The 12412-nt window shown below is 34.9% G+C and overlaps 1 protein-coding gene across 3 annotated transcripts in view; it reads left to right on the top strand.

Annotated features, from left to right (window-relative positions):
• SPATA17 (spermatogenesis associated 17) overlaps nucleotides 1-12412 on the top strand; it is a 100320-nt gene that overhangs the window by 5837 nt on the left and 82071 nt on the right. For all 3 annotated transcript variants that reach the window (XM_040551402.1, XM_040551403.1, XM_040551401.1), the window contains exons 3-4: nucleotides 2056-2137; nucleotides 8322-8372. In XM_040551402.1, coding sequence (XP_040407336.1) covers nucleotides 2056-2137; nucleotides 8322-8372 — 133 coding nt within the window. The remainder of the gene's footprint in view (nucleotides 1-2055; nucleotides 2138-8321; nucleotides 8373-12412) is intronic.

The raw sequence follows: 12412 nt of genomic DNA, 5'->3' as shown, positions 1-12412 counted from the left end.
CAGTGCCTGACCACCCTCTGGGTAAAGAACCTTTTCCTAACACCCAGCCTGACCCTCCCCTGTCCCAGCTCTATGCTGGTCCCTCAGGTCCTGTCGCTGTCCCCAGAAAGCAGAGATCAGCATCTGCCCGTCTGCTCCCAGAAGGAGTACTCACCACTAAACCTCACATAAAAAGCGCTGTAATAACCAGTTTGGATACACAACCAACAGAGAACCATTTATGGTGAATACACAGCAGGGCACCTTTGCCACTCTCTTATTATCTGTGCGTAACTTCAATGAGAAAACAAGTACTTATTTTGATACCACTTCATAAGTCAAACTCTTAGAATATAATTGGCCGTCCCACCAACACTATGCTAATAGATACTAATAGATACACAGTATTGTCTAAGAGATCTTGACATGACTGGAGAAAATAACGTTCTCCAGATAAGCTGTTTGCATAGACTTTTCTTATCTCTCTTGCTGTGGACCTTAGACAAAAATTGCCTAGTGAGTGTATGGTAACAGGATTCTTACTGCGGAAAATTAACTTCCACAGCTCGATTTGAACAAGTCGTGTTTAAAGATCTTTCTTTACATATTTTTCTCCACTTACAAAACAAAGAAAATAAGCAATTACTTTGTTCTGTAAAATGCCATATACAACATATTTTTGGAAGCACTGTAGTTGGTCCCTCCACCCAGAAGACCCTCATTCATTTTTTATGGTCATAAGCCCAATTGGTCAAACTCATTTCCTTGAATTTCCTTATCTTCATTAAACTTAAGACTGTGAAGGACAGGGATTGTTGTGTCTTCTAGTTTAACCTCATGCTTGTCACAAGTCATTCTGTATCACCCAGATATACTGTATCAAGCCTAAAGAATTATTAGGCTAAAGAACATTAATCACTGAAAGACCAATGGCTACGGCCTACACGTGCACTTGTTTGAAAAAGAAACACTGCTAATCTATCGTCCATTGCTGGTTCAAGCGTGTTGTCACAGGATGCAGCCATCACACGCATGTGTTCAGCAGGCAAACAAATATGGTATTTCAGCCCTCCAAGGAATATCAGCTACACCATCCCTGTCAAAAGCCCCTACAAAGACAGAGAAGATTAAGTAATCCCCTTCTGTTTCCAGCACATGAGTAACAACAGCATGCTGCAGAAGAAAGTGAAATCCCAAGTGTCTTTGCCAACCTATTTGATAGGAACTTTGCTCTTCCAAACACATACTTGTATTTATTAATGGCATATCTGACTTTTGTAACATAAAAAGAACAACGTAGTCATAAGGAGCATATAAGAAGTAAATCACTAAGTGTAGAAGCTGATTTTCTCTGCCACTGTGTACAGTGCTCCTGCTCAGCGTCCTCTTTCCAAAGATGGATGGATTTAGGAGCACAATTTCAATACAGTCATTTGTGAGTGTTCTGAATTACCCTCACATTTAGCTGCTTTTAATCACCTGCTGGAAAGGCCTTCCTTCACTGAGTGACTCTTGCTGTACTACAAGGCTTCTAAATTAGACGTTCATAGTTAGGTGGTATGAATTCTTCCCCATATAGATTTTGAACTGGTCAGATAAATTGCTTAAAAGAGTTCCTAAAGTCATCTATCTTGTAAATTACATTCTTACAGCTATTTCATAAATCTTTTTGTAATAACACCTGGAATAGTATAGAAGAATGTTTGCAGGAACTCAGTTTTTCCAAAAACAATGTATGTGTATATGTATAAATATTAGTTTAGAAGCGTGTATGTGTGTGCATATATATATACATGCATATATACACATATGTATGTGTGAAGTATGTTTGCTGTGGGCTTCTGTTTGGAGTAAATATCATAGAATCCAACCCCCCTGCCATGGTCAGGGACACCTCCCCTTATACCAGGCCGCTCAAAGCCCCGTCCAGCCTGGATATGGGTAATGCAGGATATTATATCCTGTGTCCAAGTATGGATAATACAGTATACATTATTTTTAATGATAGGAAATAATGTATTTTCAGTTGCATTTTAATGTTTCAAAACAATCTCTTTTTAATATATTTCATTTTAGACATCTGAACAAAATGGTGATTTGTATACAGAAGCGGTGGAGAGGTTATCAAAGCAGAAGATACTTCCGAAAAATAGTGAAGGTAGAAAACTAGTTTTAAAAATCTTGTTTGCATATTTATAGAATAAGTATGAAGTAATTCATTCATTTGCATTGAAATTAAAAAGCTGAAACTTTGATCCTTGATATACACAAACACATACTCAACTGTTATTATCATGAAAAGTGCCATTGATTTCAGTAAGCCCACTCATGGTGGTCAAGTTAAGTTAGTGCTGAAGCATTGGCAGCTCTGGAGTATTTGTTCCCAAACCAGCAATAAGATCTGCTCATGCAGAAGCCTGCCTGCATGATGCTAATTGCAGGATTGGAGCTTTTCAAGACTTTTTTTTTTTCCCACTGGCAGAACTTTTAATTCTGAAAATAAAATAAACCTATGTCTGTATATACTGCTGTTCTATGTTTTAGTGGTTTAAATTTCTTACTTAATGAACCTTGAAGTATTTGAGATTTGCCTTAAGGCACACAGCAGATCACAGTCAATCTAATTCCCTTGACAGAGTTGAAGATAGCAAAACTATATGATAGCATACTAGCTAAAACCTTTGTTAACAGGTTTAGGAGATTAAGAAAGAGCTAATTTGTCTTTAACATAAACCAATCAAGTTCTTAATATGTAGTTAGCTTCACTAATTTATCAATTTATGTTAATATTTTACAATATTTTTTACTTGTTAGTCATTTATTCTTGATGAATTTTGCTGTTCTTAGTCAAAACAGACAAGTCAAGCACAAGGAAAAAACCTGAGCCATAACAGGCTAAAGTCCATACCTCCTATGTTTTCGAGCCTAAGGAGTTGTGTGCCTGAAAGCTTATCTATTACCACCACCCCCCTACCCCAATCTATCAGTAACCTAATTAAAAGTTTTACCTCTTCCAGTTTACCTGGCTTAATTATGAATCATCCTTCCAAGCTGTGGTTTTCAGTCCATCTTCTAAAACGCTCTTATTTTTGAATACAAGTTAGATAGCTGAATAGTTGGATTAGATTGTTTTTTTTGTTTCTTTTGTTTTGTTTGTTGTTGTTTTAAAAACAACAACAACAACAAACGGGAGGGGGACTTAACTGAATATTGTCTCTGAGTTTAGGGAAATTTAGTTTAATCTAGAAAACCTTCTGTAGAAAAGGAGAGACATGATAATGTTAAAATTTGTTACTGAAAAGAAAGCATCCATGCAGCCATGTTGAAATGCTAATTTCATTGTTAATAATAATCATTTTCCTATTTTAAACAGAATGATGTCACTTCAGAGACTTATTTTTATGTAATAAGATTGTAAAAATGGTCATGCCTAGATAAGATACAAAAAGAATACATCACTACCATGCCTACTGTCCATTGCAGAGTTCTGAGTGAGACAGTAAATGAGATGGCAAGCTAATTCTCCCCAGAGGGCCAACCTGTGGTATAACCATGAAAGGCAGTGGGCACAAACTGGAAAAAATAAAATTCCACTTAAAAATAAGGCTTGATTAACTGTGAGGCTGGTCTAATACTGGAATGAATTGTCCAGAGAGTGCAAGCCATGTCTGTGGAGTCTGTCCTTGGAAATACTCAAAGCCCAACTGAACAGAGACCTGCACAACTTGCTCTAATCAACTCTGCTATAAGCAAGGGTTTGGAACTTCAAAGGTCACTCACAGAAGTCCCACCTCTCCATGTATCTATGATATGGAAACTGTTTTACATCATGTCTTTATTATTTCTTTATTCTTTTGTACTCTTTTCTTAAAAATAATCTGCCCATTACATTTTAAGACAGTCTTTCCAATTAACATTCCCTATAATAACCCAGCCAAGGTAACTAACATCATAAAAACTCCTTAGCTTTCCATTCTTAAAATATATTTCTGAAAAGAAAAAGAAGAAAGACTTTATGTAATAAAGCCTGGTTTATGTGCTATTATTCAAATAGACATAACTGACAAGCCCTTGCCAACTGTGAAGTTCTGTGGAATAACATACAACAAAATATTGGGCAAACCCACTTAAAACACGTTCTGAATCCTACCACAAATCCATCCAGTTTCTGGATACTGGCACTTATCTAGTATTAGCCAGAGCTTTAGAGAAACAGAATCTCATCAGCAAGCTTATGAACTGTACAATCAGTATAGAAAACCATCTTTTCCATCAAAGTCTTCATTTTGTGCTTGTTATCTCTTTAGAGAGGACTAAATAGCACAGCCTGATGGGAAGCCAACGTGAAAGCCATGCAAGTAGCAGATAAAAAGGCACCTTTTTGTCCCTTTCGACTACTGTACTCGATATTGTATGTTCTCAGATTGGATTTAGATACAAAGTTCAAGTTCATTCCCTATATTCATCCCTATCTTTATGCACTCAACGACAGGGTGAATTTTAATTTTTTAATGAACTGGGTGAATTTTGGAAAATTTTAAAATGAAACAAAAACCTTCTCAGCAGCCTAATGGAGCTTTTAAGATAAAAGATCCATTAATATGTGTTGAACTCTTGCTAATAACACTTGTAATGACTCCTGATGATGAAATGCAATAATACACTTGACATGACAGAATTTTTTGTGTTTTCTTTTTCTTAAATAGAAAAATATTTGGTCACTTTAAATTTTTCTCATGGTAATAACTGGATTGGTATCTTCTGCCAGCAAACAAGGCAAAGCATATGCACAAAATACTCATGATTACTTGATAATAAATCATTTTAATGATTATATTCAAAATTGTGAAATGTGAGTGGTACTGATGCGGAAAATAACAAAGGCTGAGGCTCATCAGATTGGCTGTCCATATGTGCATCACTACTAGTATTTAATTTGTAACTCCTCTAGTGCTGCTTCTGTTGATTTTTAAAATATATTAAGTCAAACAATCCCGGTATTTATAGTGCTTATATGACCGAAATTACATGCCTTTCTGTATTCTAATTATAGATGCTTTGGTAAAAAAGTTTGATTCCTAATATTGATACCAAACTAAAATTAAAAACTGAGTTCCTATAGGTTTTTTAATGCCTTAGTTACATTGGTAGTACTGGGTTCTGAAAGTCTTGTAATACCTGCAGGAAAGGATGAATTTTAAAACCAGGCAAACACCAGAACACGAATCAAACTGTATGTCAATGTTCCTTTTTTAATACTTCTCAAAGACAAGAAATCACCTGTTAAGGCAAATGGGATTCTAACATTTCATTGGTATATGAAGGTGATATTCATGATGGGCATATTTTCAGCTCACTTTGGAAGGACGTGCATTTGTAGAAAGTGAGTGTTTTACGGCACATAGTTTGAAATCATCTTAAATAGTTTAGCTTCAACTCAGTAACCAGTTTTAAATTCCCAGTTCAATAGGAATTAGGCAAATGCATATTTGCTCTATAAAAAAGTGCATGTTGACTTTGACCACGTGTTCATTCCTTCTTTAAATCTACTTTCAATCAAATTTCTATTTCTCCTTTGAAATGTTACCTTGTATTATCTGTTTAAATACGAAGAAAATGCTAATCATGATCAGGACACACTTGTAAGTTATCCCCAAATGTGTTTTTAAATAGTAAGAAAATGAGAAAGTAGATTAAATGACCAGCAGTTTATACACAAAAGATTCAAATATATTTTGGAATCATAGCCATTAAAGTAAACTAGTAGAGAGACATATATAAACATCAAAATAGATGCAAGCACTACCTAGTTTGGAAGTGGTGGTGGTGCGTGTGGATTGGATGGTGAGATAATTCCTCCCAGAGAGTCAGCCTGCAACATAGCCTTGGACTGGCACCCAGTGAAATGATGACAGGCAATGGGCACAAACTGAAATCCAAGAAATTCCACTTAGACATGAGAAAAGTGGACATGAGAAAGTGTCTTCTGGACAATAGGGACCCAGTTTTAGAAAAAATCTTTTGTTTACTAGGAAAGCTCATAAATGCAGACTTGAATTAAGCATTAAATTATGCCTATGCTTTTGTGAATAGGGATGAATACATTGTCCATCACTTGTGGTAGCAGAGTTTAGTGCATGATAAGATTAGAAAACAGAGGGCAAATCCATTTGCAAACAAACCTAGAGGGCAACACAGACTTTGGCTGTGTCCAAGGGTAAGGTTGTAAGACAAAGTGGTAAGAGCAATGCTCCATTTGACTGAACTGTCATTTAGAGCAGTGTTGAATAAAAGCAGGAATGTATAATTCCCATTCTGTTATGTGTGACCATGTCAAGTAGTGGTAGCATAAGGCCCAGATTTGTCACACCTAAATGAGGTATGTGAGTTAGGAACCTAGTTGCCATTGACTACCTCTGTAAATAGTATAGGGAGATGCATTTGCAGAGCCCTTCAGCACTTCACCAAGTTCTGTGGGAAGGTGATCTCCCTGTTTCAGTACTGATGACATAAGGAACATAACAACAATAGTCCTCCAAGTTAGGGTCTTCAGTGAATTAGGGTGGATTCAGATCAAAGTGGTCACAGCCTTCAAATACGAGAAGAATGAACAAAAAAGAGTGAGATTGTTTAATTTAATCACCGATGGGTAGAAATACAGTGATCATTTTTAAGCTTAGAAATCTCCATTAAAAATGTAATGAATCTATTCGGTAGTGTTGAAACTCTTGCATTCTCTTCCAAAGAAAGAAAAGATGAGCTTCAAAGCAAAATTATATCATTTTAATTGAACTGTTTAAGCACATACCTAGACCTGGAAACCATTATTTCATTCAAATATCTACAGTTAGCATCACTTAGAAAACATTTACGCTGAGAGAAGTGAAGATAGGGTCCACTATTTATTCTAATTCATACCTTTGGAACTGAGATTCCCTCTTACATATATATGTATGTATGTATATATATATATAATGCACTTGTGTTTGTGTATATATTTAAGTAATTTTTTTTTTTTAATTTAGCAGTCCTGCATTTTTCTTTCAAATAGGGAATATCTTTTCTCCTGTATCTGTTATTAGTAGATTGGTACAATATTAAAGTGAACATTTAAAATGTACCTTAATTAAACTGCAGGAATTATGCCTTGCTTAATGTAATGAAGAAAGAGAATTTAAAATGAAGTAGCATCATTGTGTTCATTTGTAAATAACATATTGCAGCCAACTGTTTCTTAATTGCCCAGACTGTTGATAAATAATCCAGTCCTGCTGCTCTCCACAGACAATTTGCTTTGGATCAGACTAGGCAATTCAAATAACACTAATTACAGTGAAACCCTTTTATAGAGAATTCCTGTTTGCCATGGGGGAGAAAATCACTATATCAGGGGAAAGCACTTTTGCCTTTGATTTGTGTCTAAAACATGAGAAACACATAAAAGCTGCATGTTGTTCTAAATAAAGGACATACTCTTGCATTCAAAGTACTTATATTTTACTTTTTATGATACAATTGTGAATTATGTTCATTTTGCATTTGTAATTAGAGGGCGGAACAGATGTGAAAGCTTAGTTTAAAGTGATGTATCCATTAAAATAACCTATGCTGCCAAGTGATTGCTTAGTATAATAGGGGATTCGTTCACTATGAGAGGAATTCTACTTTATTGGAAGGAAACCAGGACTTCAGAAAATGTTTTCTATATCAGGGGATTCACTATAACATGGTATCATTGTATTTATGATTTTATGATGTTGAAATGAATATTAAATGAAACAAAATTCCCGAGGATTACTCAGGAGGCAGCTAAGTACATAACATTTAGTACAGATGGTTGGAAGGCACAATTTTGCTCCATCACTGCATCCATATCCTTGAACGATTTCGACTGAAGACAGCATTTCTTTGAATTTTTCATTAAACCAGACGTCTTGAAATATGAATTCCTTTTATGTTTCTGTGAGTTTTGGCTAAAAGAACCCCAGTGAATAAATCATACAATACTATGTGTCACCAGCACTTGTGAATATTTCTGCTTTGTTATTCTACTCTCAGTAGAGCACCATTGATTATCAAACTCAGCGGAGAGCATTTTATGATCATATATCTCCATTAGCTCCTAGTTTGACTACCATAGATTTTTCTGGTTAAGCCTGCATTATGTATTAGGAAGCCTATCTCTTCAATACAAAGTTTGATTTTATTCTCTCTAAGCCTAGAACTCTTATTATGTATTATGTATAAAGATTCTTATCTTTTATATGTAAAAATAGGAGCACTGTCTTTGTGTAACTGAAATATATGCCATCTTTTTTTTTTTTTTTTTCCTTGATTCACAGACAGCATATTTTATTATGAAGATGAATTTCTACAATGAAATGGCTGTCAGGGTAAATATTTCTTCACTTGTTAAACAAATGAAAAGTCAATTGCGCTCCGAATTTGCTTTTAATAAAATGAGCAAACCAGAATAATATACTCTTGATTGATATGCTGATGGCAACAGCGGGAAATAGTACATAGTTAAAAATTAAAGTTACACTTAGTAGTCTGGGATATATTTGAAAACTGTAGCTGAAATTAAGGCATTTGTGTGTGCCTTGCGCCATTTAAATGTTCAATGTACCTTACCATATACTATAATGATAAAACAAACATTCTATCTGGGAGTATTCTTACAAATGTAGACATATATTTAATATTCTGACAAACAATAGGACTTTAATGTTCGTTGAAGTAGCGGTACATATCCTTTTGTTAGTACATTAAAAATGATGTATTGAATCTGAAAAGAGTTACACCACACAGGACAAATTCATTGCTTAAATATAGATTTGGAACTGCACTGATCTCATTGATGATATTACAAGTGATTTTTGCTAGATGAAGAAGACTGTAAGCAGTTCTGGAATTTTAATAAATATACAGCAAATGAAGTTTGTTGTGGGGCAAACTGCAAAATATCTTAAATAAAATTAGCATTTTTTTTTCCTGAACTTTGGTACCGTACTTAAGCAAATAAATAAAACAAACAAGGTAAGGACATGAGATAATCCTTGAGATGAAATCTTTTTGCCTTCCTTAATTCTTTTGTTTTGTGAAAAAGAACTGCTTTACTTTAGTGGCTTATATCTCCTTAGGCAAGGCATCTTACATTTTGAATTCTACCAAATGTAGGGATGTGGTGAGGATGGAGAGTAAGCCAGGGAAATTTCTGTGAAGTAGGAAGATGCCCAGAATGAAATTTAATTTTGTGGTCTCTCTGTCTCCCAGATAAGTCAGAGTCAAGAGATGTGTCATTAGGTTCCCAACAGGTTTTTGACTTGTTTCTTTTTTTTTCAAAGGCACAAAAGAGAATCTTACATTTAGAGTATGTTAGAGATCTGAAGGTGTTTTACAGCAATCAAATTGCTCAGAAATGCAAAATTGCTTTAGTTTATTACTTTGTTAGCTGGTTTGAAAGTATTCCACAGGGGATAAATGCTGTATACTAATACAGTTGAAATCAGTGAGAAAACACGAAATGCAAGCCATCTCTCAGAAGTTGGCTGTGTACTTTTAGAAGACACTTGAAGACCAAATTTCAAAGGTAATTATGTATTCTAGTCAAATGGAGTTTTGCATTTGGTCTTTCATTTTTGAAAGAAATTGAATGTGTTCCCATTCATTTGTAATGGAAATGTAATGTTGAATCATTAGGTGATATAAATCTTCAAAGTACCATTCTTTCAGTCGTCCTTTTCTTTAATGGAAATTTAAATCAGTAGAAAACAAGAGAACAGACCTTTATTTAGTTGCAAATGTCAGAATCCAATTCTCCTCTTATCTGAATCTTGTGCAGCCATATCTGCAGAACAGATTTTAAATGCTACCATTCTGAAATACTGAATGTGTTTTTTTGCCATTATCTGGTTACTGAAGAACTAACCAAGGTGCAGGACAATAGTGATTGAGGCCCATTGGCTTTGTGCATGGAAGATGTATGGCCAGAATTTAAGTTTCCTAAGCCAACAGTGCTTTTCATTCACACATTGTGAACTTGATTCACTGAAGTATTCTGAAAATAGAAAAATAACAGTGTATTTTTTTTTATTTGACCACTTAGTTTTGCCTCACAGTATTATTGAACTGTTTATTCCAGTTGCTACTCACTGATTAGATAGGCACTTTTGATTTTGATATTAGAAGTATTATTGAGGGTGTGCACATGCTCGTAGTTTTGGAGTCAGTCTACATCTCTGTCTCCCTGTATTGCATTTAGTTGTAACCATAACTATCAATTTCACCTTTGTAAATTAAAAGAGAGAACTTGTTTTGATCAATTTTACTTTTGAGTACTAGATTGCAAAATGATTCTCTCTCCTAAAAGATTTAAGGTGCTATAAATTTTCAGCTGCAAAAGTAATCCCAGGGAAAAAAATATTTCCACGAGCAGATGGCTTTTGATATATCAAGGTTTTGCCATTTGTTTTAGTGCTTAAAATAAACATTATTTATAAGACCACTTACATTTTGATGTTACTTAATGAGGAATATGCATCATTGATTTGACTAGCTTAAGAGGTCATTTAGAACTTGCCCGTTAACAAGCTGTAATCTGCTGAGCACACAATGACTTTGTTTAAAATTATCTGTTCAGTGCTGATCAATGACAATAATTGTTTCGTACCAATCACTGTTGAAACTTGCTAATTACTTTGAAGGGCATACACACTTGTCTCTTTTTTTCCTAAGAATTTTTAAAACATTCACCTTGGAATTAAAAAGAAATATTGTCATAACACATTACACTTCATTATAAAAGCAAACATTTAGAACTTTCACATTGCAAATAAGAACATCATCAGGATCTTTGTGTAAAATGCTCTTTTCCAAAGAGATTAGTCTTCAGTCTTCTAATCTCTGACACAAGTAATTAGTGAAGCAGAAATCTAGCATAAAATAATTTGAGACGTAATGCAGTTTTTCTTACTTATATTTCATTTTGTTGAAGTCAGTGAGGTCATTCTGGACAGAAAGTGGTGTAAATAAAGGTAGAATGTGGCATTTAATTGGTACACTGAGCCCATTGGAGGTAATTATAGCTTTATACAATTTTACCCCTTGCTTTTCAGTTTGAGTTTTGATCCTTTAACCCACAAATATCTAGTACTATACTTATAACTGTAAGGTGAAGACTGTCAGAAAGAGTTTCAAAGGGACCATAATCCTGCATTAATGAGCACACAGCTATATGGGAGCCAAGTTGCTCTTGTTGAGAAATATTGAAGCCAAACAGAGAAACAAAGCTAAGATCCTTATTCACATGCAAAGGATTCTGCTTAATCCCAGATCTCTGAAGGCATACTCATTCTTTCCTCTTTCTATATCCCTTTTTAACCTGATGCACTTGTGTATGAGAAAGGGAGCTGCAAAGACTGAAATTTACTACCACCTTGTGAAAAGGAGCATGTCTAGCATTAACCTTTCTTTCTCCCATGTTCAACTGCTCACATAACTATTATTTATTCATATTGTAACAATGTCCAGAGAATGAACCTTTTTCATTAAAAGCAAATAAGCAACACATAGGTAAAAGGAAATACCAACTTTTTGTGTTAGTTTTGAGTCTTGTTTGAGAAGATGAGAAATAGATGGTGATGCAAAAAAGGGGAAATAGAAAGCTGTGCTAACACTAAAAGTAAATATCCTATTATTCCTCATAGCTTTAGTGGGTCATTTTACTTTCTTGGCAACATATCACTCAAAGACTTGCTGAAAGCTTTTCTGTGATGCTTATTAAATCTTAGATAAAGAGGTAATCACAATCGTACCACCAGGTATCATCGGTTTAGATTAAATGCCAGTTTTTACTTTAAACAATAGTTTTGGCTTCCGTGATTGAAAAATGGTACCAGAGAGTACCAGAGTTTGAAAGAATGCAACCCTTAGTTAGGCTTCATATAGGCGGCTCCACTATGTTACTGTTTTCAGCTCAGGAAATTGCAGCAGTTGCAAAACTGATATAACTTTTGTCAGTTATCATAGCTAGTGGTACAGAGTTGGACTGCAATGGAAGTGCAAGGAGTAGAGACTATTTTGCCTGTTACTTAAGAGCACTCCCAAGACTCAAAGATACAGGCTATGCAGTTGCTGAGTGCAAAGGCTGGTTAGAAGTTTGGGCAAGGGGCAGCTTTTTTTCCTTGCCTTCTTCCCAATTCAAACACATGATGCTCTTCAAACACATACATTGTGCTCTTTCTGCCTCTTTTACATCATGTTTCTTTGGAATAAGAGATAAGGAAAGATAAAGCAAATGAACAAACAAAAACAACAAAAAAAGGGATTTTACTCCACTTACCAAGTCATAGCTTAGGAAAGAGAAAAGTTGATGCAAAGGAAAAGAAAGAAAAACATTCCCTGTAGATACAGCAAAGAGTTTAATTTCTTG

The sequence above is a fragment of the Cygnus olor genome, chromosome 3 (assembly GCF_009769625.2).
Source record: "Cygnus olor isolate bCygOlo1 chromosome 3, bCygOlo1.pri.v2, whole genome shotgun sequence".
Taxonomy (NCBI): domain Eukaryota; kingdom Metazoa; phylum Chordata; class Aves; order Anseriformes; family Anatidae; genus Cygnus; species Cygnus olor.
Note: the sequence above shows the minus strand (reverse complement) of the source record. Positions and strands in the feature narration are given on the sequence as shown.